Source organism: Diprion similis, chromosome 14 (genome assembly GCF_021155765.1).
Source record: "Diprion similis isolate iyDipSimi1 chromosome 14, iyDipSimi1.1, whole genome shotgun sequence".
Lineage (NCBI taxonomy): Eukaryota > Metazoa > Arthropoda > Insecta > Hymenoptera > Diprionidae > Diprion > Diprion similis.
Genome location: NC_060118.1, coordinates 11,315,111 through 11,343,029, shown reverse-complemented (window position 1 = coordinate 11,343,029; position 27,919 = coordinate 11,315,111). Strand labels below are relative to the sequence as shown.

Below are 27,919 nucleotides of genomic sequence, written 5' to 3'. Positions count from 1 at the left end.
TATCATTAGAAATGAAAAATATATTGTTAAGTTATTCCAGTGCTTTTGCAGAAAATTGTTGTATTTTTTTGCGTAATTCTTGATCAACTGTAAGTTTTCCCATTTTTGGTCTATGATATTTATAGTTCGTTGTGTTCTAAGAATCTTATTGTTAGTTTATCGGACGTTTCGTAGAATCGCTAATTTCCACTTTGAGAACTATTGCTGTTTGAATCCGAACACTCGAATCAGGTTTAAAGAGGAAAATAATAATAATAATAATAATAAAAAAATGTAATCCTGGAAAGAAAATAAAATAAAGAAAAAGATAATTAAAGGACGTTTGAAACTACGGCGTATTTAAAATCGATTTTACAAATAATTATGGACAACACAAACGTAAATAGAACGTACAATATAAAGTGATTAGAACTGCAAAGGTACGCGCGAGATTAAACCTACAATTACCGCTAACTAGACTTATTGTTATGCTTTATAGAATGATGATAATGATAATTAAAAATTAAATGTACAACAGTGAAAATAATAATAATAATAATAATAATAATAACAATAACAAAGTAGGAGATTGCATATAGCTATTTGCATTCACAGAATATTAATTAATTATAAAATTATATGCGCAATCCTTTTGTTTTATATCATTTAAATATAGATGATAGCAAGTTAATACTACATAATGCAATGGTCTAGTGTCAAACATCGTAACGAAAGACATTATAATAACTGGCTGCGGTTTCGATATTTTTAAATAAATTTTCTTATTTTGCTTTTGTTCTTTTTCTTTTCTTCTCACAAGTTGAATATCGGTTTTTTATTATTCTTATTCTTATTTGTTTTTAATTTCCACTGAATTTTTCCATCTTTTGTCAAATAAATCTAACTCATACGGGAAGGAACAGTCTTATTCAATTTTTGAGACACGTAACGATCGTATATTGTATATAGAGCATATAAATTATATAAACGATAAGAAAAAATTTGTCCATCACGGGTGATCGTCGAACTTAATATAAGCTAATTAACTAATGAGAATCTATGAAACAATACTCATTCAAGCGTCCACGACTCGACACTCGTTATTCCATTTGTCAATATTTCTTCCGTTAAAGGACTTTTTTCTTCGTCCTCTAGGTAACGACGAAGCGCGAAACGTGTGATGTCAATTTTTAGTTGAAGAAAAATTTACGCCGTCCTAACGCGTCCGCCTTTTCTCGATTTCACGATTTCCAGTTTTCCAGTGATGGGACCGGAAGAATCCAACATTCTTTGAAGTATCTTTTCCCCAAAGCCGGCTGTAAAGTTCAACGTGTATCAATCGGTTACGACAAAAACTCACTTCTGCAAATGTTTCGGGACGTGCTCTTACGTTGTCGGTTCAATAAAGCAGCTCGCGATCTTGTCAGCCTCGGTGAGCAACACGTCGCTGATTTTTTCTTCGACGTACTGATTACCAATCTTGCCAGTCTGTTTTGGAGCTGCATCGCAACCGCCTCCATAGCTGGCGTCATCCATTTCGCCTTTAGCTCTTGACTGATTGTGAGAAAGATGGGAAAATCGATTTAGTACTTTCAATATAATACCTCAGCATCGAAATACCCTTGAAATTGTGAATAATTTTATCAATTTTTACTGCATACTCACTCCAAGGTTTTCGATGAATTTCTCGACTTTATTGAGCCTGATTGTTTTTCCTTAATCCTTTGAAGTACTTGCAGCATTGCGTAGGTAGGGAGTGCGGGTGGGGGTGGCGAAGGTGGCGGTGTAAGTGGTGGAGACAACGGAGGTCCTAAAGGGTGTAACTTTGCCACCTTATCGGGATGTCTGGCTAATACTTCCTCCCAACTAAATTGTGATTTGGAATTCGTCGGGTGGTTTTTTCTTGTCATCCGCATCTAGAAGACATTGCGATGGTTACACATTTGTTTACCTTCTTTGCATAATCGTTTGAAAAATTGTATAGGAAGAAAAAATTCACTAATCTTCAAGTCAGGTTTTAAAGTTGGAATATTAAATGATTTATAATAATGATACTCACTTCGCAGTTTACAGGTACGCACGGTTTTCGGGCTGCATTTCTGATGCACAACCGTTTTATGGGTCTTGAATAGGAAATATTTTCATTTGGTGTACGTTTGTGAGCTTTTTTCGAGGATACTAGCGAGTTGGGCGAGGCAACTGTTGTGTCATTTTTCCACGCGCTTCTCGAGAATAATGATCTTAGAAAATTGTAATCAGGTCTCGTCTCAAATCCCAGATTTGCCACGTACTGCATATACTTTGTCAGCGTTGCTGTTCAAGATAAAAACAATGAAATTCGATAATTATTTATGATAATTGAAATCGTTTGTTGGACTAAAAAATTTATGTGAAAAAGAAAAAAAGAAAAAAAAATTAACAATAAACAACAGTATGATTAACTGATTAACTTACCAGGTGGATATTGTTCGGACGGAAAACATTCGCGCATAAAACGGGGCACGTCAGAAAGTGCGAATTCTTTCTGCTCCTGAACAGACTCGGGGCTGGTAGCGATGGACATGCCTCCGCTTTCTTTTTCCCATGGAAGACGACCACATAACCATTGTATTAAATTATAGCCCAGTGTTTCTAGATCACCTCTCCTGGAATGTGCTGCAGAAAAAATTTTTTTTTCATTAATAAAATATATTAAATCTACCAAAGAGAAACTTTCATTTTTGGAGATTACTTGTATATCAAATCGAACAATTATTCGGTTATACTTACTTCCGTGGTGCGCGTCGCGCGATGTAAATTCTAAAGTTCCTTCATGCGCTCTTCTTTCGTCGTGTGCAAAAGGCTTGTGAGTGCCGGATCTTGTTCGGAAACGAAATGCCAGGCCGTAATCGACCAGGTATGCTTCTGGCTCTTGTTCAACCAAATCTTTAGCCTCGATGTTTAATAAAATATTTGAGCCTTTAACGTCCGCATGAGCGTATCCTCGACTGTGAATATATTCCAGCGCGTTAAGCTGTAATCACGGAAAGACGATGATAATGGGTTGAAAACGTAGAAAAATTTTAGGGATGAACAAAAGAGAGAACCGAATCGTACGACTTACCATCTGAACGGCAAGGGCGTAAACCGTTCTTGCGTGAAGCTTTCGCCCTCGGGCTAGGAACAACTTATTGACGTCCATCCCGTACCGAGGTAATACCAGAAACCTGTATCGTTGTCCTCTGAACATGTGCGATCCCGACCCTTCGTAGGTCGGAACTCCGACTCTCCTTATTCTCTGCTGCTTGCACCAGCTCTCGACTGTGAACGAAGAACAATTATCAAGAATGCGGATTAAAATAGCCAATTTAAAAGCAGACTAATCAGGTTTTCACTCACTCATGTGCCATTGAGCAGCTCTTATGTAGAAATTCATTTCAACAAAGAGCGGTCCATTGTTGTGCGGTTCGATCTTTATCACGTATCTCGCATCGTGACCGGCAGTTCGATTGACAACATTTGAGGCTGAAATTTGTAAAAAATCTTTACATCGTTTGCGGGATAGAAAAATACAAATAATTTTTTCACGGAAGAAACTTACCAAGATAAATATCTCCGAATCCTCCGTATCCTATCGGTTGGCCTAATCTCCATTGGCGCTGAGTAACGTCGGTCAATATTTCACCGGCTGGAAAACGCGCCGGTAATCGGCATCCGGGAGCTGCCACTCTCTTAACAGGTATTTCCTCAGCTCGCTGCTGTGGTGCCATCGTCGCCTTTCACTCATTCACGCCGGCTGCGAAAGTATAGATTTTGTTTAAAAAAAATAATAAAAATTGTCAAACATTGGTAACGAGAGGTGCACGTCAAGCCAGGAATGTAGGGAGGTTGTGAGATACGAACGAAGTAAAAGATACAAACTTTATGTTCTATTAGAAAATGAAGATTTTCATGCGAGACATAAAAGTTGAACATTTTTTGTTTTCATCTTGAGAAATATGTTACAACTAATATTAAACGAAGCGCTTACGATTACGCAGAGTTTCAAGTCTTGTTCCATTTCATTTCTTTTTTGTTTTGTTTCTTTTGGCCTTTTTTATTTTGTAGCGACATTGCATTTGACAGTAATTTGAAGTATTTTGTATTTGATATTTTTAATTTTCTATTAGACTTATGATTAAAGTCTTACTTGGCTATGTTAGTGATATAAACTGTATAAAATACAACAATATATATTATAATATATAGCCTACGTATATATCAATACAGTTGGAATATGATCGATGAAATTTGATTTCAAGCTAAAGACGTTCTCATTGGTATTTATCGAACGAAGAGGCGATGAATTCTGGTTAAAACAACGTAGCTGTTGAACTTTTATCCTTGTTGAATTGACGAAGACAAACGCGTAACGTAATTATTAAGAAATTTCACAAGAAATTATACGACAAATGTAGCAAGTATCGAACGTATATTAACGCAACAGTTAAGTCATTAGGTAGTATGTACATAATTTGGTAAATATGAAAAAGAAATGATTAAGATTACAACTTCTAGAGGGGAAATTTGGGTGACAACGAATCAGGTTGTGATTGGCTAATTTTTACTTTCAAAGTATCACGTAAACGTTAAGAATAACTTGAATCACTTGGTTGTGTTGATATCTGTGAAACAGAAAGAATCAAATAAATAAAATAAAAGACGGGTCATATTATCGCGATAATAGCACCGAAATGTTTGACGGAATGGAATTGACTAAAAAGTGATAAAAACACAAACGAACGATACGAAATATAATACGTCAATTCAAATGATAAAAATATTGAAAACTATCCTCTTAAGATTAATACAGGTTCATTTTACCTAGACGCAACACTGTTTAATCACATGTATAAATCTGACTGTTTTGTGTTTTTATAGATTTATTCACTTCTTTTTTAATCATCAATTACTTATCATTCGACACTGTATTTTTATAGAAATATTTTTTATTTAAATCACTTTTTCACAACTGATTCTGCCAGAACTTCTTTCGGTACACATATTTCCGCCATTTTACGTATCGGTGCTTCTGACTGAGAGCCGATCAGCTGAACAAGCGTTCCTAAATATTACTAAAATTTGACAACATCAAAATTACGGTAGAAATGATTATAAACAGGCTTAGAAAAGTTGGATCAAGTATGACGAAAATATTGCTCATACAACATCTGAACAAATTAATGTTAAGGTTTTCAAATATTTACCGTTTTTTTAATTACCAACTATATTTTGCTTACCAATTCCAAGTTCAATCACTCATCACAGATGGCGTTGTAGATGGCAGAAATATTATTCTAGTAATGCATTTCGGAACGCTGAAACCGCATTTTGAGTTATTGTGACCAATTGAGACTTATGTTAGGTTAGGACAAGTTAGGTTATCTCATGTTTATGATCGCAACGGGAACAATTCACTATTCGCGATTGTGATCATGACTTGTATGTTCAAGCAATACAAGTGGAACTCACGGTAAGTCTATGAAAATAATTTAGAGTTCTATTTTCATGTGTAGGCTTTTTTTTTTTCATATATATCGATACTTATTCGCATATTAAGGTTAAGTTTTTTGTTTACTAATCACACGGAACAGTCTTTTGTTACAACATTTTATATTCGGTTGAATTTCAGAGTCAGTTCAGTGTTGAATAAAGATGTTAAAACTTATGGGAAAAAATATATTTTCGACGAGTCGGAAGAAACTTGCTGGAATTCTGATCAGGTGAGAGGGATTAAAAATTTGTTGTTGTTGACTCTACGTCGAGTGTGGAATCGTATTGATAGTCGATGATGTTTTAGGGTTCTCCGCAGTGGATAATGGTCGAATTTCAAAATGAAATTGAGTTAGGCTCGTTTGAAATTCAGTTTCAAGGCGGATTCGTCGGTAAGGATTGTCAATTAGAAGCTGGATCTGATTACCAAAGCCTGAAGCCCGTAGAGCCTTTCTATCCTGAAGACATTAATTCCACTCAAAAGTTTCAACTTACTGATAAAGTGAGAGCTAAAACTTTCAAATTACTCTTCGGAAATAGTACAGATTTTTTCGGACGAATTATTGTGTACAAAATGTCATTTTACTCGTGACGATTGTAAGAGTAGAAAATAATTATATGAATCTTGAAAATCACTTATTTGTAATGTGAATGGTCCTGTTTTTCAACCCTAAGAATTCACCCTACCCTCGTCGTCTGTCTGCCGGCATAATGCTAAAAAAAACTAAACTGAAGCGTTTATTAATAAATTTCATCGGTACACCTGGAACATACTTAAATAATTTGAATTTATTACATAAAAGATACAGAGTTTGATGTAACAATTTATTTTTTATTGTTATTTCTTTTTTTTAACTTTAGTTTTTTCAAATTTTACAATCAGTCATCACTTATGATAACTAACAAAGTAAACTTATCATATCGTTTAGTGTATGTATGCACATACTGTCTTACTGTGTCTAATCACTTAATCTTCATGTGTGTAAAAGTTAGAGACGCAAAAATAAAAGGTGATAAAAGGTCTATACCACAATGATATTAAATTTACAACTGTATCGAGTTGTTGAATTTTTAAACGGGCAAATTCAATTTTGATATTAAAGAACATTGTTCGTTGCCAATTTATACTTTTTTTTTGGTAACAGGTATGTCGAAAATGCAACGTATACTTCCTTACACTTGTATTATGATTATCGAACAGATGTGTGTGTGTGTGTGTGTGTGTGTGTGTGTATTGTAATATTAATTGTTATTCCTATTTCACACGGTAAGGTATAGTAAAATTTTAAATATCTAAAACAGTGATTTGAAGGCATTTATAGGCATTATGCAGGTATTTACGTACTTGGCAAAATTCGTACGTATATACGATCAGTAATATTGATTATTAAAAAATAATTCTTTTATCTCTCTTGAGCACCCAACAACTTTTTCACATTAAGAGTAATTTATTTATAGTGTACGTTGAAACACTTAGTGGGACGAATACGCAGTGGTCAGATTATCTAAAGGCCGTCGTAATCACAAGTAATAATTGTGGATGGAGTTCGTGCTACCGATTAGCATGATAATTATCTTCTTTGCGTTTCTGTAGATCTTACGAAATTGATTGAGTATTTGATATTTATTTAAAAATTTTTTCTTCTCTCTACCCAGGACATCCCAATTCCTCTTTTACTTTCATTCTTTCTCGAAGCAAAAGCTCGCTGTCTTATTATCCTATGGCTGTGTGTCTCTTCTCACATTCTCTTACGCTCCTTATACGTATTACTTCATATAATGTATGTGTAATGTATAGAGTTAAAAAAGTATATCGCATCTATTAACCAAAATAGGATAATAATTTTTATGATTTATTATCATCATTATCGCAGGTAGTGACACAAGTAGATTAGTAATTGACTCAAGCTATAATATAAAAAATATGTAAGAAACGGATTTCTACCTTACATACAATCGCAACTGTATGAAAAATATTCGTTCAGACACAAAATAAAATTCATTCGTTTCTACAGTCACAAAATTTGTTAGACAAATTCTTATCGAACACAAGTGTTTTAATTCATTAGATAAAATCTAATTCAATTGAGATATGTGAAGTAATATTTTGCTCCGAATGAAACTTTGCAGATTTTATTTAGTGCCGTGAGCGGAATATTTTTACAGTAAAACGCACACAATATATTCAAGTTTCATCTCCTCATCCGTTTGCCTTTAAAATATTACGTGTAGCAAAAATATTTACCATACATGTGTCACTACCGTATAAAAATGTATCATTTACTTTGTCAGTTTAGAGCCGCCTCCCAATTTCAACTGATTATACTAAACATTGTTATATTGCTCAGTATGTTGCACAACTTGTGGTCCTTGAAATAACATCGGTTCAAGCACATAATACATATTATATTCATACATAGAATTGTACAGAGAAAAAGTGCATATATACATATATATGTATATATATATATTTACACACTCTGACGTAACTAATAAGTCCAGTCTATGTATTCGTGGCTAAATAACTGTGATGTGCAATTTAGTTGCAGAAGTATTATTTTGTCTCAAAAAAACATTAGCATTTTCATTTTTCAACTGAGGTAGCCGTCTTACAGTTCATTTTACGTCCCAGGTCCAAACTGTTTCAATTTATAAGTAAATCGTTATTTTGTTTTCGTAAATTCTAGTTGACTATTGGTTTTAGGAGAATTTTAAATCATTCGGAAGTTAAATTTTTCACAATGTTTACAAGGCACAAAGTTATAAATGTAATACTTAATGTCTTATAGCTAGATCAATGACGAAGCTAAATGTTCTTATTCATGACACGTAAACTTGGAAAATGATAAAAAAAAAAAAAAAAAAAAATAATTAAGCTACAAACAAACCTATCGATAGCAGTTAAATTTAATATTATTCACAAATGACTTTGATACGCAAGCTATGAATATGCTGAGCTATTTCTTGTTGCATTTATTCGATGCGTGTTTTGTGGATAAGTATTATTTCCTCAGAAATAATTGAAGAAAAAAAATGAAATACTCGATTTTAACAGAGTTTAGTATTTGTTTTCTTTCACTAAAAATTGCACAAAATACAAAGTTTGATCGGAGGGACGGTAATGAAATGATTTTTTTTCTTTTTCTTTATAGATCTGGATGAGCCACGCTCCGTTTAAAGTTGATAGCAAATATCAGAGACGTATTACTAACAATGATTACTGCAATGTACGTATAAATAAATTTTCACCTTTAACCATCGAGCTATACAAAAATTCCAATCATATTTCATTTAAAAAATATTCAACTAAACAATATTTATAACTTCTGATATTGCTCCTCCTTAGGCTGCGTTACTTACTTCTCATCCAACGAATTAACAGTACCGTAGAATTTTGGCTGCAACACAAGAAAGTAATGAGTGAGAATTGTCAAGTTTCCCTGGTTTTGCAATTTCCTGACGTGTGAATATTTGCGAAAAATGTTGTCATCGTTAGAACAGTTTATAAAAACTATATAAACGTCTCATTGCTCACCTCGTCGTGGTTTGCTTCCTTATTGCTGTCGTCTTCGTCACCCGAACTATCGTCGCCTGAACTATCGGCAGAATTGCGCGGTGCGTCTTTGCTGTTGTTGAGACTGTCGCCAGGAGTCGTTGCTATTTTAACTTTACTGGCGGCGTCGTAACACTGTAAGCATACTCTGACTGGTTTTCCACCACCCTGACCAGGCAGAAGCAGTTTTTTGTTACTGCAGGGTCCACAAACAACGGCTCCGCATTGCCGGCAGTGATGCTAGAAAAAAACGGTTTTTTTTCTTCTTAATATTTACAAGCCAAGTGCGAACAGTATTACTTCAATTATTTGTCAAAACTATTTACCCGTCTGTTTAAAACTGTGAATTGTGTTTTGTTGCAATGCATACAAACGTTTGCGTCGTTGTCCGGTACCCAAACGGCGGCGTGGATCTCGACTGGCTTTTTACCACCTGAAATTTTAACGATTATTTATGCACGCACGTAGTAAAATGCATGAATCATCGATGCTGCATTCGTAAAATGATTCTTTAATCACGTGTATATACAATTACTCACTTTTTCTTAGAAGATCTTCAATACATTTTGTAATGTGAGCCATCCATTCTTGCTTCTCTGTACCGGTTGCAGCGTAAACAGGGAATGACTTCATTACAGTTTTTATCAGCCAACCATTACGATATTCTAGAAACAATATTAATATTACTGATGTACACAACTCTGTATCTTTATTTTAACATTATTTTTCATTATTGCATACAATTTGTGATATTCACAGGAAGGGTTATTTATTTATCCAATTATCCAAACGACGGCTCTAAACACGTTTTTTTTTTTCTCTACGAACACATTCTGATTTATAGAATTTATATAAAGTATCGTAAGCATGTTGGTAAGACACGTCAAAATATGCTTATATTATTATAGAGATACTGCCGGGACATGTGGATTCTGCCAAGCGCTATCTTATCAAGTAGATAAATTTAAAGCCGATTTGTGATGTACCAAGCGAACAAAATGGCATGGAGGAAAAAATTAAAACGAATAACGCAAAATTAATTTACTCATTTTGCAATGTCATTTAAATTTATATACGGGCGGTATGACTAACGATTATCAAGAAAATGTGGGAAATTTCACAATCACATTGCAAAATAATGTTTGAAACAACCAAGGATTCAACTTACGTCCGTCGTCGGCCAATGATTCAAGTTTCACCTCCTCCAGGGGAATTATATGTTGTTTGTTGTACTGAAAATTAATTTATTGGCGTTATTTTTTGCGTTAGACTTGCATCGTGTACATTTCGCTTCGTTTATTACTCTAATACATTATTTAAATTGTTGAAAAAATACGCTTACTTTTTTCTTGTTTATCACGATATTTCCGTACACCAGTATATCGTTGAATAAAAAGAATTGCCGCGGTTTTGGCTTTTTTCTACACATCTTTGTCAGGACACCTTCTCCGACCAATACCCTCCCAGGTACCGCAAGTGGCTATCGATACACACATGAAAAACGTAACGATTATCAATTTATTCATAATTTATTCACCCTACTATCAAATTGCATTGAAATATTTTTTTATCGATACACTTTTTCTCCTCTAATTAATTATTCACGATTCTAATCTAGGTTTTTGACATCGTCGACGAGTGTCGAAGGGATCGCGTTGCGTTCTGGCTATGAAATGAAACTTTGATGAAACGTTTTGTCAAAATCTGTTTCTAAATGACGTGTTTTAAAAATATGATATTTCTTACCTGGCCCGCGCTGCCAAAGCAGCTTTCCACCATCGCGATACGCCTGGCATTGGCTTCGCTGTTTACTGTGAATAAATAATCAAGTTTAACGTATATTTCATATAAAGAAGATATCCTTGTGGTTAAACGAGACGATTGAAAGGCGTGAACCGTTTGTATTTAGACTGTTTACACGAGTATACAAATTAATAATATCTGGATAATTATCGTTCACGTAGGATTGTTGCAGCTGTCAAAAAATTCTACACTGCCCACTTTAACGCGTTACGAATAACTTGAACTTTCCAATCGCGTTAAGTTTGCTGTTAAATTTTTGTTTCTTTTTTCTTCTTCTTCTTCTTCTTTTTTTTTTTTTTTTTTTTTTTCTTTGCACATCTTTTCGGAGTAACGGGAACGAATCGCGATGTATTTTTATGAAATTAACGATGCAAAAGTTGTAATAAAGGGACGTACGTATATGATAGAAAATCAACTAACCAAGTCGGTCAACCATGGCCCTATGAATCAGGGTTAACAACAGCAGGAAACACTCGAAACGTGAATCACTTTGAAACGTATGTACTACTGCCTCTACTATCAGTCATTCAATTAAAATCGAAACACGAACAAATGACTCGGGTCGAATATCAGCCGAGTTGTTAACCATTCATCGTCGCATATACATATAATATGTATGTATGTACGTATATATGCACTCGGATTCACTAGTTCGTAGTTTTTTTTTCTTCTTCTTGCTGCTTTCTTTTGTTTTTCAATCCCTTGCCAAACAATATACGATATTGTCTACTTCGCTGTGTGACACGTATATAGAATATTATTATATACACACAATTTGCACAAGAATTGATGTGTGTCGCCCCTTTTGGTTATTTCGTCAGAATACTTCTCTCTCTTACTACACACACACGATTTTGAACAGCGTAGTTACGCGTACTTGCATTATTAGGATATCGAGATTTTCGGTATGCGCGTTACGTTGTTGTTGCTTCGATCGCTTCGATGTATAAAGAGAATTAAAAAAAGCAAATACAAATGACCAAATGACAAAAAACAATATAAAAATGAAACAGAAGAATGGATCATTGGCGACGATTCTAACGTTACAAATATTCCCTGATTAGATATATTATGAACACTTGACAATCGCTCCGAGGAGGTCAGATATTCCTCCATTTTATTTTGCAGTGAATAATTGTTGACGATTATTCCTGAGATCTCTGCAGGTATTATTGTAAATTTTCAGAAAAATTAGAAAATTATTGTTGGTTGGAGGGTAAGAAAAAATTCTCAACTCTTTATTCTAGAAATTTCGGAAACAAGCGAGGATCTGTCAACATCATTTGCGAATAAATCGAAAACAGTTGAGTCCGCGACACAACTTTCGTAGTTGCGATATATCGCCGCTTGTATATCGATCATTGCAATGTCATATGACTTGATGGGCGTAACTTGCAATTCTCCTCTTTAGACGGTGGTTTTCACAGGCGAGATTGTTTAGCTGGTGTTGTGGGGAGCCTCCTCGAACTTGCTGAGTTTGGATTGATTTTACGGGCTTGCACCAACCTTTAATATCAAACATGGTCAAAGTTTGCGGACCTAAATATGCCCTTTGTGGTTTGATAATATCCGTTTGGGGTATCATCCAGCTGGTAAGACGCTATATTCAACATTTTAAGTAACTCGTTCGATTCAGTTCCGTCTTCCCTCTCATATTCACGCTTGTTCATAATTCTCTGGATTTCATTCAATTCATTGACATTAACCGTCCTGACGTTCCCAAAATGCGTTCTCTTTTCCCTCGTCGTAAAATATTCCAACCAAACTTCTTTTTATAACCAAAGTTAACCCCAACTAGGTCTCGTCTCATGTCTCGTACTTTAAGATCTTCAACTTACTTCTTACAAGGAATTTGCTTTCTGTTTCTTTTCGTTGCTATAAATGAAAAATGTTAAATAAGTTCCGCTTTAATAATGCATCTATTAACATTTACGTATAATATTACTTCGTTTCGTAGATACTGATGGGGGTATTCTTTTACGTAAAGAGCGTTGCCTTGATCGAAGATGTGCCGGCTGAAGGTTCGTTCGCTTCACCAGGCGCCTTTTATACGACTATAGATAGGGGCTACGTGCAAAATGCTTACAACTGCTGGATCGCCGCCTGCCTTTACGTTTTTACTTTCTTAATATCTGGACATCAATTCTACATGAATTCTAGATCGTCGCTTAGCGTGTAATTAGATTCTTCGCCCGGAATCATGTTTCTGGCATGTGGTCGCTTGCAGGAGAAAATATAAAAACAAACGTAAAATTGTAACAAAACAGAGGCGGCGAATGTAAAGAAGCGAGTATTATTAACCGAGATGGTATCGAGTTACTCGTTTCTCAGGCTTGCTGCGTTATTCAGTTAAATTTCAAAATTCTAATACTAATATCATTTCTTTGTTTCTCAACTTGTCTGTGGCGCTGATTTAGCAAGAGCGTAATTTATTTGTACAAAATTGTGTATATTTATGTAATAATAGTGTCATTTACTGATATCGTTAATCGTCGTCTTCTGTTCTTTTCAACCGATATATCTATGCATACATTTAGCGGTGCATCTATTCACTTTAATCGGAACAGCAGTTGGTAACTCAATATTTGATGCAAGTAACAAGGAAATTACCTGGCGTCGTGTAATTTGAAAACGTTGTTACGAACATCTTGAACTAGTATTTGTTCGAGGAAAATATTTATGACTTGTTAATACTTACTACATCCAAAAATTTGATGCATCTAACTCGGTAATCCTTCAGGCATTACTGAAATTATTCATATGTGGATTTCAATCGTTTCATCCGTAACATTCCATCACTACCAAGTTTCAAGCAGCGTAATGGTTCAAATATGATGTGGTATTATAATTATAAATAGAATAGATATATTATAGTAAATTACTAAAATGCGGTGTTTGATTAAAGTAGTATGATTTTCGATTCATGTAAATAAAGAAATAAATAAATAAAGGAATAAATAAATAAATAAAGCAGGAATCGCTATTTGAAATTCGGTTTTCTAATCGATTTTATTATAGAGGTATAAAATGGTCAGTAAGCAGTTCGTTTTCTTGGTGGTTATTCCTAGTTTTGAATAAAAATAGGAAGATTTATTTAAGGGAATACGGAATAAATTTGAAACTACTTTAATTCGTATAAAAATTACATGAGATCAAGATCTTTGGTCTTTGTGTGAAATAATCTAATCTTACAGGCTAAGAATACTTTCAGGTGAGATCAACAATAAAGTCTTAATATGTAATAATTAGTGCAAGGAATGTGCATAAAGTTAGCAGATGAGATTCTTGGGCGATTGGAGCATTATTTATAAAGGGATAAAAAAAATCGTGCGGTAAGGTGATATCCAAGTTTGGACCTTCTGCGAAAAAATATTTAGACGGTCGTGATACGTCGTGAAACATTACGTAGCTTACAATATCAACAACTAATACATCTGCGCAATTTTTGGTATCGCATTTTATCCAATAGATATCAGACTCCTCCGAAAACGTGATGCCGACACCTAAAATTTTGTAATTATCCACTGTTTGTGGCTCGGACAAATGGCGATGAACGATATCAATTCTCAACGACGTTACTAAACCTGAACATAATAATTGGTCATCTACAATTTGCGCGGTAACAATGGTTCGTGGCATTCTATCAAATATAATTTTTACCCAATCATCTGTGGTATTATTGCGTAGGTAATTCCATTTTGCAACGTAAGTCCTGTGTTGATCAACTTGGCTTACATTGAAAAAAGTTCTCTTCAACATAGCTTCAATAATTAACTTTTGTAAATCTATGCAGGATTTGATTGTAAAATTACGAGTTTCATGCTGAATTTTACAGCTTAGTTTCAAATCTTCACCAAAATTGACTGTGTATCGACGTTCTTTGTCACATCGACCATCGACTCTGCTTACGGGCAGGGACAGAAGGTAATCCGTTTTGTCAATGCTGACGTAACTATAATCTGCAGCGTTTGTTTTGTTCATTATTAATTCTCCTATAATGATTGGTTTTCCTAATATGTAACCGGGATTACCGCTAAGGTGAAACACTTTACTTTGGTCATCCCTAAACCATTTGTAAAATACTTCAAATTTTTGGTAAAAACCTTGAGACGCGTTGCCAATTTTGAGATAAACATCTAAAGCATCGATACCTTTTATGCCGTTGTGCAAAAATACGTATCTAACACTCCTTACAATGTTGGTGCAAGTTCCCTCGTTGCACTTTCCACTTGGCGTACTTTCATTTTGACACAAATTCCACGAACCCAAGCAATAATACGATTTGACTGGCACACAAATAGTTTTTGGACAAGTCTGCAAAACGTAGAATTATTACAATAATAATTTGAGGTACATTAATACTGTATGATTTCCTCTTTTTCAATCTAAGACTTCGTACCTGATTGTTTAATTTGAAATGAGAATCATTGTATAAAACTGGTGATGCTATTATAGTAAAGTTGTTGAACGTTTCGGCAAACAGTTGTACATTTTGATTTTCCAAAGAAATCTGCATGCAGGAGTCGGTCCATTCTTCGAGATATTTCAAAGCTTTTTTGAACGAACAGATACCTGTGAATCCTGTCTGAGGCAACTCTGACACAATCAAACATAGGAAATTACTGTTTGTACAACTAGGCGCAAAGGAGTCGCTGTCAAATTAATTATTTTACCTAATTTTTTGATGAAACCGTTTTGAATCTTCCAAATATTATTTCCGTGTCGATACGGCGTTTCTGAATTAAATTGTAGTGGAACATGTATCTCGCTGTGCTCCCACTTAAATCTACTTCTTCTATTGTTTTGTACAATTTCGTTGAGGGTAGTTCTGTTTGAAATATTCTGAAACGGGATAATTCAACTTTTCTCATCAGTTTCACATTATTTCATGACTTTCTGTCGAAGGTAAACACATTGTGTGTAAGAATAATACTCACTGGGTCGTAACTGATGCTGTAAACTGGCGGAAGATTATCATGGACGATACAAAATAAGTTATCACTCAGTTTTTCAAGCAAATAACGAGTTTTGTTGTCTTGAATGTAATTTTCATCGTAACAATAACGTGTGTCATATACTTTTGGGCGATGATCTTTACAGCTGAACAATCCTGTTACATCCAAATCTTTGCAATCCACGTCACAGCAGCAATTAATATCGCAAGAATAAATCTGGGGAATTGATTATATTGCATATACTTAATTACCCAAACAAAGATATTCTTCTGCAATGGAAAGGAACGAATGGAATAGTTACCGTCAAATCGCAGTAACAATTTTCTTCTCGATTTTGAGGTCTGCTGACGAATGGTTTTGCTGTTGAGGTAACTGGTTTTGAGGAAGTCGTATCTGGCAATGGTGACGTTATTTTCACTGACAAGTTTCTATCCTTGCTGATAACGTCAGAAACAGTTTGCGATGTTTCGATTTCTTGAGTCGTTGTTTCAACCGAGTCATTTTTACTTTCTGCCACATCACAATCGATATCATTTAAACACATCAACGTACTTTTATCCAAAGTTATTTCCGTGCTCTGTGCGTTGACTAATACAGCCACGTAACAAAGTAAATATATCATCCTGGTATGCATTTTAGATATCAATGTATAAAATATTTCCAATCAATCGTTTCATCAGAATTAAACAGACTGATTAAAATGTCTTATTGAGTAGTGATAAGGCACATTTTTTACATAGAAGCACTTGGGAATTCCTGTCATCAAATCGCTTAGTCCACTACAAACGACAACCGAATTTTTCGAAATTCCGTGCCAGTATATGCAGGTCTATATCCACCGAGCCCATTGTCTGAGTGAGCAGTTCGAATCTGTCCTCCGTGTTGACCAAGGCGTTTGGCGATTTCAGTTGCAGGCTCACGCCAAGAAATCTGTCTCTCAATCTGTCTTGCCAATCACCTGTAATCAAACATTGCAATGACGAATCGAAGAATCGTAAACTCGTAATACAAAGAAATAGAAAGTAAAGAACGATTTACCGACTGGTTTCCATGTATGACAAGTGATAGCGTGAGCTCCCGGGGTTAGAGGTATGGAACTTACGCCGTAGGCTACAAATAAAACTCTACCGTAATCGTCTCGGCAAAATATTTGCAGAAGTAGCTTTGGAGAACCTTGCAGAGTTTGCGTTGTATAATGTAAATCCACAGGGTGATCCCAGACTGGCATATCGGTATAAAAATCACAGCATTCTTGAGTTTGTCCCTCTGCAGAACCGTCTATCACTTTCCAGCCCCCACCTGTGCAATTTCAATACAATTTTTTAAATTAGGCATTAAAAAAGGCATTTTATACCTAGTAGAAGATTTTCTGTATTTTACCAACGTGAAAGCTCCATTTACAGAAAAGATTCGATGCTTGAAAATTCTTTCCAGACTTTATTTGACCAATTATGTGTAGCTCAGCCATATTCCATAATCATTTTGACAATGCTGAAAAGGAAATGTGTTTAAAAATATACCGTACAAGTTAAGTTCACATCAGGAAATTACGTAGGATACTGTTTTACTTTAATAAATGGTCTTCATAATAGTTTATTTTTCAATTTTCATTTGTACAAATTTTGTTGAGAATGTAATAATTCAAGAGTTTTAGAGCATATTCCAATTACATATAAAAGTCAATCGCTATCGTCTTCCGCACAAACTGCGAACTCATCCTTATGAAATTCTGACATGGAACGTATTAGCGTTAGTTTAGGTACGCTAGTATGAAGCATCATCAGGTCATGATAAGACAGTGTTTTATTGTCTACAACCAGTTTGGTTAAATTCGGATTTATCGAGGGTAAATTTTTTACGCACGAATGATCCATGCCAGAAGCATGAGCAATGTTTAGATACTGTAATTTCTTGCAATTTTCTACAATGAAGTTGAGGTCGTTCATAGATTTGCAAGATTTTAGACTGAGGTATGTGAGCTTATCTTTACAACGTTGCAACAACGTTTTAAGACCAATGTCCGATATTCTCCAGCAGCCGGAGAGATCGACGAGAGTAAGACGATCGAATACGCGCGTTTTACTAACGGATATAAAGTCGTCGGACACCAATTGTGAGGCTTGAGTTAAACGGAGTTGTTTCAAGCCTCGCAGCTTTGATATGTGAGCACGAAATATGTCTCCGGTGAGGAAAAGAGCATTGCGAAGACTCAGTTGCTCTAAATAGGGACAGCTCAATATTGCCTGTGAAATGTTATACGATTCGTTGAATATATCGAGAAATTTTTTTTTCTAACAGTTCAAAAACTGCTTTCAATTTTCGATTTATGACGTCGGAAATACCTGAAAAGACGAAGCAGTAAGCCCTGTGGTATCGAAGTCGACACGCTTCAAAGAATTGCATAAACTTTTGAAAAAAAATATTGCATCTTGATCGGTAATTTGAAGCAAATCTAGATCGCTATGCGCTCTGACCAGCGATACATCTTCCAACTTACGACAATTTAATGCTATTGTCATCAGATCTTTTACTTGAAGATATTTGTTGTTACTCAAATTTAGTTTGCGCAAATTTGGTAAATTTGCCAACTCGTGATAAAACCTGACGCAAAATAAGAAAATCGCTTTAAAGGATTTATCGCCTGATTTTGCAAATACTTGTTCAAACAGTCGATTTTCGACACCTTGTAGAAGAGAATTGGGTGCTCTTTAAATTCAACGATTCCAGACCCCTGCATGAGTGTAAAATATTTCTCAAAACTGTTTCAGGAATATTTTCATTCTCCCCGCCGCGGCAATTCTTGATCTTTAAACGTTTTAACCAACGATTACATCTGCACATCTGCCTTATCAATGTTGCCGGATCTTTCATATTGTACAAAGATAAGTTTTCCAAGTTTGGGCATTTTCGGAGGCGATCGCAGATCGTTATCGTGTCTATTTTATCACCTTCAAATCGAATGGCAAACGTTTAACGTTATAGATTTTCAAACAATTCTGATAACTACGTAAATACACTTTGTTCCAAATAATAATATACAAGTCAGTGTATACGTAGTCAAATCACTGCTGATAACCAAATGAATTTGCCTTTGAATTCCAGCGATTTCCATAGTCGTGGATTACGCGCGACATTCCACCAGTGACGGGAAACTCTGCACACCGATGACGCTAGTTCTTTTTCACTCATGTTTGAGAATATTAGCAAAAGTATGTCAGACTCCAAATCGTTAAAGCCGGTATTCTTGGCAGTTGATGTTTTCGAGCAGATTTTTACAGGCCATTTGTCTGTGACAATTCTGTTAGACTGAGTTGCTTTAGGACTAGATATTCCCGCAGCTTGAGCAGCTCTAGGATAGCCACATATCACAGTTGAACAATTTTTTTGCTTCTCAGTTCGGCGATGCAACATTTTGAATTTTGTACTCTGAATTAAAGTAAGGATGACTATAATAATAATAATAATAATAATAATAATAATGATATAATATGATATGTTAATTTTTTAACCAATATTTTATAGTGGGTAAATGTAATAAATATAAATGGTATGAAATTAATTCGGCATTGAGGTTAAGTTGTATCAATATTGTGCTTTCAGAAAAAATTAGACCAAGGCGAGAGCAGCTGATAGTAATTTACGCCTTACCATAAATCGAAACCATGCAGTATAATGGTAAGTAGCCGTTAAAATATTATTACCGAATTTTAAAAGTGAAAAGTCTTCTGTCAACGGAAGATGTAAACAACTATTCGGTTTGTTAGTAATTTCAGTGAGTGATGCGAAATTATTTGACGATGCTGAAGAGTCGATTATTGTAGTGTTGGATTAATCGATTGTCATTCGATTTTTCAAAGCTTCGATTATTGTCAAATCGATTGAAGAGTCGATCCTTGTGGCGCTGGATTAATCGATTATCATTCGAGTTTTCAAAGATTCGATTATTATCAGATCGCTTCTTTTCAAATGTTCTCATAGATAAACGGAATAGTAATTGTTTTGAAACAGTTGATTTGTTCTAGAAATATTTTACCGATTATTCAGAATCGATGCTATTTTTATCTAAATACGGTGAAATAAATATAATTAATCGATTTTCAGAAGGCATGCGTGGGTTCATAAATTATTTTGTCCGAATCTTTTCACGTATAGTTGTTAATCTAGGAATGCGCTATTTTCCTCGCTCGCGAAGCAACCAGCCGGCAAGTGGCGCTGCTTGTGTCGGAAATTGGAGGCATTTTTAAAAGTTGGTAGGAAGATGACACGCCGTATAATTGTTGATTCGATGTAAAAATCGAAAGAAAACAATAATCGGATTACGAAAATAAATATTCGGAATACTTTAAAATCTAAAATTATTGATCATGGATGATAAATTCGCAGATTTCAAACGCGTCGTTCGAGCGTCGCAATCACCTATATATATACACTTTCATTTCAAAATTTCATACTGTTGACCGGAAACGTTTCTTTAAGTCCAGCCTACATGTTGAAAATTATTTCGAACGGTGAATAATAAGATGTCGAATTAGAAAACGAGGAAATACGAAAAAGAAACACACTAATTTTCGCAACGCGAACGCGAAGTTTCCCGGAGGTATTATAAACCTCTCAGCGTCGTACATCTTCCGCGTAATCCCAGCTGCATAGTTATTGCTTACTTTATTAACTGTTTTACCGCAATAATGTGACCATTTACCGGAATACTCGGCTGGATGTGTATATATAACTCGGGGTGTACAGACGCGTTTGTATATCTGTATATATGAAACGGGACAATTTAGCACGTGCCAAGTATTTAAAGGGTGGTCGTATATAAGACGCTGGAAGTAATACGGTGAGATGATTTCATAGGAGAGGATCATTATTTTCGTCATACTAACGCTGTATTGTTGTGCATATTTCTTTAAAAAAAACTTTACACATGACGCTCTTGAATGAATTTTAACACAGACTTTATCGCATATATTGGAAATATTTTACGGTTCTAAAATCAAAAAATGCATATTACATCATCGCGCACGATGCATAACCGGAAATATACTTACTTCTATGTAATACACGACTTTTTAAAGGTGTTGAAAATCCGTACAACTACAAGAAACGTGTTATCGTCGAGGGACACGCGGCGTTAGAGTTATTTATTCATCCTGAACGCACGGTTATTCCGCGTTTTCTGTTTTTTTCACATTAAAATTTCTTAGCGGCGGGGCACTTCTTATTTGGTTGAGCGGAGACGATACGGCACCGTTGACACACACACCAAAGCACGTTATCACATCAACGTCGACGCATACTTTTCACAAGGAGGAAACGTATTTATGTATAGCATAGAAGAGCGGGAGAAAAAAGGAAAGGTCGAGAAGAGGGCTCAGCGAATGCTCGTGAGAAGTGTGCGGCTGAGAGAGGAGAACGAGGAGGAGGGATCGCGGTTTACCGTGACGAGAGGAAACGAGAGGAAATAGAAAGACCTCGTGGCACAGGCCACAAAAGAGCCAGTGCGAAAACCGCCGCCGCCACGGTATCCACGGCATAACACGACTAACTTGCCGCCTCCGCAGTGCTCCTTTACTTTACTCTCGCCTTCCCTCATAGGTAGGTACAATTCCTTCTTCTTCTTCTTCTTCTTCGCACCCTGAAGTGATGCTGACCCGTCAGCCGAGGTGCGCGAGAGAACGCGAGAACTCTGGGATAACTTTAAGAACGATCGTTATGGCTGCCCCCTACTGCCAACCTCGCTGAGTGGTTTACACAATGGACAGCAATTTGTAATGCTCGAGATGTTTAATAACTCCTAAGGCAGCCTGCAGAAGCCGTACACCTTACACCCCCGTGGAAACGATCGACTCTCCATCATCGCTTTCTCCCTTATTATGCTCCCGGGGTAACAACACTCATTCACCTCTTTGCTATTTTCGACATTTCCACCATTTTCGCGGACTTGAAAACCCTCAAGGATATTTTCTTCGCACCATTTTTATGTACTATCCTTCTGTTACCCTTTCGAACACGTACGGATTTCGCACCCTTTGGGTTGGAAGTTGGTCGATTTCTTCATTTACTTGGACATCGTTTCGAATGTTTAATTTTATTCAGCTGGAACATTCACGAAGTTTCGAGTCGAGTTTTGATGTAATTACTGTTCGGAATAGTAGACTCTGACTTAATTCTATCTACAAGCTAGCTCGGGAAACGAGGGTTGAGTGTAAGTGTATGTATGCAGGTTTATGTCCTACCCCACGCGTTTGAATTAATAGTATTGAATTAAGATGGAAATTGATGTATTGGCTAGATGCGAATGTTGTGTAGTCTCTGTTTTTAGCTTTTCAGTAACAGTAGACGAAATTGCTCGAATGATTAAAATCAAGTTTGCTAATTATAAATAGATAGTTACGATGCGGGATGATATCGTGTGTCTATCCTATCCGAATCGCCTACCTATTTCCGTTCCACGTACAGTTCAAGAAATGCGTTGCCTTTACCGGTAGAATTGCGAAAAAGAAGCAAATATCGCTTATTATCATTTATTTTTACTTATTACTTATTTTCACTTCTTCTTTCGTATTGTCTTAGCACAGATTTTTCCAGATTTAATGACTATTGATAAACCACTTTTACAGTAATATTCACTAACGCCTTGGACTTCGTCTAACTTGTTTTCGGTCCGAATGAAAATGCGAGCTCGATTCTATACGCATTATGTGACAATGACTGGCGATGCAGCCGACGTGAGAGATCCTGAGTCATTGTCACATAATTCGTATAGAATCGAACTCGCATTTTCTTTCGCACCAAAAACAAGTTAGCCACAAACCCAAGACATTGTTAACGAACATGACTGTATATTCGCGCGTTTTTTCATCATCGGTCAATCAATGAATTAATTTTAAAGACGGATCGGAGGAAAAGTAAAAGGGGGAAGATGCCGCCTGGATAAACCGTCCCGAGTATCACAAGTACATCCATATAACGTACGTTTCAACATGTCTTATTCAGTGATCACCAAAGTAATTAAGCCGAAATTGATGTGGCTTCCGGGGAAAGTAGTCGAGGATAATTAATATTAACGTGAAATGAATTGACTTCGATAGAACACCAGTTTCGCCGACAGCCATTTCGTTGCATTATACGTACGTATCTAGGGAAACGAGCCGAGGAGGCATTCAAATTTTCATCCGATACTCTCCGCCCTCACCCAACTGGTAATTATCTCTCTCTCTCGTTAATACGTGACGTCGTATAAGGATACCGTACACGAGAAACTTGAATCTACCGTTATTGAAAATCGGTAAAAAATTTTTTGCAAAAAATCATACCCTTGGTGAATAAATTTCATCAAAGTTGAGAATAACTTTTGTATTTATCATTTAGGAAATACTAAATAATACTCTTGTTGTTATCTACATCCGGGTATGAATGTACACTTATATAATGTATAGAATAAAGTATGTATGACATACTTTATAAACTCGGTTACAGTGGTTGTGTACAGGTATACGTATTTTCTGGCTGTGTAAACTGGGCGGAAAAGTTTACCCTTACATTCTGCCGCGTTACTCCCTGTCTCCCCCCTCTCTCCCCCCTCTTTTACACTCTCTTCTCGCCTTTCTCGCCTAGATGTATCTCGTACCTATATCCACACAATCTATATCTCATTTACATCTTGGCTTGAGCTCGCAGCTTGGCCCTGAGTGAAGTTTAAGCCGCTAGCTTTGAGCCTTAAGCCACAAGGAGTTTAGCATTTCGTCGCTTGTTAAAATTTTTCAAAGTATCGATTTCGAGCCACGGGGTGAAAAGAAAGGAAATAATAAAAAAAAAAAAAAAATCGTACAACAAGAAAGAAAAAGAAAAGGACAAGGTAAAGTACACCGACAAGGTAAAAGTGGGGAAAATAAAAGTATATATACCTATTTGGTATGTATGTACCTGCCTACTTAATTTCCAGCCTCTGGTCATGTCGTAACGCAGATTTTCTTTTTACGCTATTTCTTACCACCGGATAGCAATTGCTTGTATTTATTACGCATGAATACACGTTATCTAGAGAAGAGAATGAGAAAGAAAAAAAAAATATATATATATATATTTCCGATATAACGTTATTCTTCCATAGATATGTATATATACGATATAACGCGTCAGCGCGAACACAGGATTTCCATCCCGCCCGCGCATTGTCACAATTTTTTATTCACTTATATTATTCTTTGTCTGTTACCCCTTTCTTCACCCCCTCCGCCCCCCCCCCCCCCCCCGTGTTTCCATTTCCTTCAAAGGAAATCTCTCCGAATATATATATGCTTTGCTCGTTGTCACTGATGGGCGATGGTGATGCGAAAGAGTGACAAAATTTCATTTAAAATCCAATACTTATATCGTATAAAAAATATTCCATTGCATACACAATTTGCTTAAAAAAAAACATTTCTTCTCTCATAAAATAAAAGCAGTTTGCCTAGTTATTTTATCTATCTATTTGTTTTTTTTGGGGGGTGGGGTGGGGCTTAAATTTTTTCAACCCCACATCGATCTTCGCACGAAACACCTTAATCTGCATTTACAATTGCATATATATGTATATATTGTATATGTATACACACATGCATATATACATTACAGTTAATGGGTTTTACCCTGTCGGAGGGCAGCGGAACCGGAACTTTGAAGTGCTCAGGCACTCGAGGCTCTCGTTCGCCTCGAAGCCGAACTGCCTCATACTCGACGATTCTACATCTGACATATTTATATGTGCGACTTATACATATTCTATATAGATATATATATATATATATATATATATATATATATATATATATGTGTATTATAGTATAATGTATCAAAATCGACGGAAAACGAGAAAAATAATAATAATGAAAAGAGTATTAATAATGTTATAATATTAAATAATAATAAGATAAATAATTTGAAAAAAATCTTTGGCAATTTTTAGAAAATTTATCGCAAGTATAACCACCAAAGTGATTAAACTCTGCTGTTTTTTAACAAATAAATTTTAATTCGGATCGTTCGGTATAAGATTCACTCTCATTGTACTCGTACTTCCTATCGCAACTTGTGCGTTTCATTAACGAACTGCATACTGACGAGTACCAACAGGGGTAGATTTATGGACAAATTTGCACGAACCTTCGTCGAGATCTGCACAATTTTGACCCGCGCATCAAACGTGCCTCCAGCTTCTCGCACTCTCTTCGAATACATATATATATATATATATATATATATATGTATGTACCGTAGCCGAATCCCTTTTTCGGGATTTCCGTGTACCTTGCATGCACAGGGTACACTTACACACGTGTAAACGCGTTTCGCTTAAAACCCAAAGCGCAAAGGCTGGATATGAGAGATTTTGGATCTACTCTCTCTGCCTCGGCAGAGGTTGCGCGGGGTGGGGGGGGGGGGGGGGGGGGGTACTTAGGGGATTAGCAAGTATACATTTAAATACATCAAGAGATGGTTACAATATTCGGTCAAATTCGACGTATGCATGCACGCCGCATGTTATGTATATGGGGTATTCCACGCCAACTCGACCAGTGTTGAACTCGGATCATCTCAAAATGATTTCATGTTTTTTTCTTACATTTTACTCTGTAAAAAACGCGACCCGAATTTTTTTCAAATTTTTTTATTGAACCTTTTATTTTTTATAAATATTTCAAGTCGATTGCGAATGCTGATTTCTACAAATTTGAAAAAATTTGAAAAAATTTGAGAAAATCCAGTGAATGACACAAAACACCTCCCGTTAAGGAAAACGTGGGCCGAATTTTTTCTTTCTATTTGTTTTTATCACCTAATTCGGAATTTAAGAATTTTTTAACCCAAAATTAACACAGGATCAAATTGTAAGCGTTTAAGAAGCGTCGATTTACTTGTAAATGTTCGCTTTCACCAATTCGACGATACGCCATTCTAAATAGTAAAGATAATTTTGGGTTTACAAATTTAAAAATTCCGAATTAGGTGATAAAGAAAATAGAATAAGATTTTAGAGAATTTTTTCATATTCTTAAAAACGGGCAATCGCAATCGACTTCAAATATTTATAAAAAACGACGGGTTAAATGAAAAAAATTTGAAAAAAATTTGATAGAATAGAATGTTATAGAAAAATATGAAGTGATTTTCAGATGGTCGGGGTTTAACATTGGTCGAGTTGACGTGGAATACCCCATATACACGCATATATACATATATACCAGTTATACTACCGCCTGATGTGGTTTCCTTCGAACGAATATCATACCCTCAGGAAATATGAATGTATTATAAATACGTCTACGCAATTTGTGTATCGTGCATGTGTTGCATTATGTAATAAACGGACAATTTAATGAAAGTAAATTATTTCTCACTGTAAAAGAAACGTTTTTTGAACGGTGGAAAAAATTTCACCTCAGATTATCGTCCGTTTACGTATGACGATTTTTACTCCATTCATTTCAAATAATACAGAGTTTAGTATGATTGCTCAACAATCTTTGCACTTTTTGACTTATTTTTTAATTTTTTTGCATGTTTTTTATTCTAACAGAAAAATAGTCGAATCCTGATTTTTTTTTTCGTTAATAAATTGGTACACAAGGTACAAAGCTGTTATAATTTAACCCGGGCTGTATTCTGATTGAGAGCAGTGCTGATTTCGTTGAAATAATTTTATATCGTTACATTGAATTTGAATAAAAAATATAACATACCGCGATGACGTTTGTCCGGTAATGTGGTTTATCCTTCAGTAAAATTTACTGAAAGCAATCTGATTTCATTATCATTATTATTATTATCGTAAATATAATATGAACGGAGAAATTTTATGTATTTTCAAAAGCGAAAACATATCAATAAGTAATTGGAAATTTTATTTGATGTTTCTTGTGCAAACAGGAAATATATCTGTAACAAACGTAGGTATGTATAATATTTTGAAATTCGAGTTGTATATGTATTATAAACGGGTATAAATATATGTTCGATAATTTTGGGTAATATCGAATATTGTTTGATCCCTTTTCATTTTTTTACGTAATTTTTTTTTATCCTCCTTTCGTATTTCAACATAATACACGATACGCGATATCGCTCGCGTTACTTGTGTAAACCGAGATGATTGGTTGGGCTAATGAAGTGGAGGTGCCTCCGTTGAATGAATAGGCTTGAAACAAAATTACAGCGCAAGCGGCCTGCTTTTATTGGAGTAAGGAGGACGGAACGATACCCAGAGAGAGAGAGAGAGAGAGAGAGAGAGGGAGGGAGGGAGTGCTTGGATGAAAGCTGGGAGGGAGAAAGAGAGCGAGAAAGACTTGAAATAAAATTGAGGTACGTGCACGGAATGAGAATAAGTGGCAAAGTGCGAGGAATATAAGGAGATCTGCGCGCAAAAGGAGCTCAGTCAGGCCAGACGTGCATCCTCTACCTACCAACGCAACACCGGAAGGGCGAAAAACGATTATACCATCGAGGATGATCGCGAGCTTTTTATCGTTTCGACAAAAGCCCGGACAGATTATATGCTCATTGCTCAGCTGTCGAAGACACAAATCTACAGGAAGAAGATCTACAAATAGGTTGAAGTTAGTTACGTTGTTAAGTTCATTCTCATGGAGAGATGCATCAGCTTCGCGAATCACATTCGCAGCGACATTTTGCAACCGTATTTTGCATCGTTCTTACACTGGAACTCGTCAGCTAGCGCCGCACCCTCAAATGTCCGTAAAATTGTCCAACGATTTGTCGATCATTGGATTATTACAGGACAGAGAATAATCTCGGTCACGTTAAATCATTCGGGCAATAACAGCTTTGGGTTACTCTTGTAATTGGAAAATTTGCGGTTGTATGAATCGATGCTTGCAGTGGTGATTCGAAATGGATTGCATTTGTTGAATTCATTTTTTAACAATATTTTTTACAATTGAGAACATATCAAGGTAGCACATGTCTGTTGAGACGTCGATTATCATTTAACTTTAATCGAAGCTCACGTAATAATGTCCAGAAATCTCTTCGTAGTGAATTTATCGTTACAGGATTAACAAAATATCTTCATTTTTGCAAATTTAAAAGTCTCGTTCGGGATTTTTCGTCGTTTACA

The 27,919-nt window shown here is 35.6% G+C and overlaps 6 protein-coding genes across 9 annotated transcripts; 2 read left to right on the top strand and 4 right to left on the bottom strand.

Moving 5' to 3' along the window:
* Window positions 1–845: 845 nt before the first annotated feature.
* On the bottom strand, window positions 846–5,040 carry LOC124414753 (serine/threonine-protein kinase VRK1-like). The gene is given in 11 exon segments (XM_046895812.1): window positions 846–1,236; window positions 1,239–1,295; window positions 1,370–1,533; window positions 1,645–1,895; window positions 2,039–2,292; window positions 2,434–2,634; window positions 2,749–2,992; window positions 3,083–3,279; window positions 3,358–3,483; window positions 3,560–3,754; window positions 4,822–5,040. Coding segments are annotated over 10 exon segments (1,704 nt in total). The 5' UTR covers window positions 3,729–3,754; window positions 4,822–5,040; the 3' UTR covers window positions 846–1,195.
* A 318-nt stretch (window positions 5,041–5,358) lies between these two features.
* Window positions 5,359–6,123, top strand: LOC124414769 (nuclear receptor 2C2-associated protein). The gene is made up of 3 exons (XM_046895836.1): window positions 5,359–5,470; window positions 5,630–5,720; window positions 5,798–6,123. The coding sequence occupies exons 1-3, from the start codon at window positions 5,433–5,435 to the stop codon at window positions 6,080–6,082; spliced, it is 414 nt and encodes a 137-aa protein (XP_046751792.1). The 5' UTR covers window positions 5,359–5,432; the 3' UTR covers window positions 6,083–6,123.
* Window positions 6,124–7,137: 1,014 nt separating this feature from the next.
* LOC124414762 (pleckstrin homology domain-containing family F member 2) lies at window positions 7,138–11,771 on the bottom strand. Its single transcript, XM_046895828.1, has 8 exons — window positions 11,267–11,771; window positions 10,790–10,854; window positions 10,386–10,523; window positions 10,212–10,275; window positions 9,583–9,708; window positions 9,370–9,476; window positions 9,026–9,283; window positions 7,138–8,888 (listed from the first exon to the last, which is right to left on the bottom strand). Exons 1-8 carry the CDS (start codon window positions 11,280–11,282, stop codon window positions 8,847–8,849), a joined length of 816 nt encoding a protein of 271 aa, XP_046751784.1. The 5' UTR covers window positions 11,283–11,771; the 3' UTR covers window positions 7,138–8,846.
* Window positions 11,772–12,210: 439 nt separating this feature from the next.
* On the top strand, window positions 12,211–13,836 carry LOC124414770 (ribonuclease kappa-B). The gene is made up of 2 exons (XM_046895837.1): window positions 12,211–12,438; window positions 12,804–13,836. Exons 1-2 carry the CDS (start codon window positions 12,367–12,369, stop codon window positions 13,023–13,025), a joined length of 294 nt encoding a protein of 97 aa, XP_046751793.1. The 5' UTR covers window positions 12,211–12,366; the 3' UTR covers window positions 13,026–13,836.
* Window positions 13,037–16,540, bottom strand: LOC124414750 (tectonic-3). Its single transcript, XM_046895805.1, has 5 exons — window positions 16,103–16,540; window positions 15,784–16,017; window positions 15,520–15,688; window positions 15,246–15,442; window positions 13,037–15,160 (listed from the first exon to the last, which is right to left on the bottom strand). Exons 1-5 carry the CDS (start codon window positions 16,433–16,435, stop codon window positions 14,078–14,080), a joined length of 2,016 nt encoding a protein of 671 aa, XP_046751761.1. The 5' UTR covers window positions 16,436–16,540; the 3' UTR covers window positions 13,037–14,077.
* LOC124414759 (B9 domain-containing protein 2-like) lies at window positions 16,451–19,584 on the bottom strand. 4 transcript variants are annotated; one of them, XM_046895822.1, is made up of 4 exons: window positions 19,450–19,584; window positions 17,182–17,292; window positions 16,840–17,100; window positions 16,451–16,759 (listed from the first exon to the last, which is right to left on the bottom strand). In XM_046895822.1, the coding sequence occupies exons 2-4, from the start codon at window positions 17,267–17,269 to the stop codon at window positions 16,581–16,583; spliced, it is 528 nt and encodes a 175-aa protein (XP_046751778.1). In that variant the 5' UTR covers window positions 17,270–17,292; window positions 19,450–19,584; the 3' UTR covers window positions 16,451–16,580. The 4 variants fall into 4 exon arrangements, with proteins under 4 accessions (XP_046751778.1, XP_046751779.1, XP_046751780.1 ...); XM_046895823.1 differs by having other exon boundaries at window positions 19,503–19,555; XM_046895824.1 differs by lacking the exon at window positions 17,182–17,292 and having other exon boundaries at window positions 19,450–19,569.
* Between the last annotated feature and the right edge of the window lie 8,335 nt (window positions 19,585–27,919).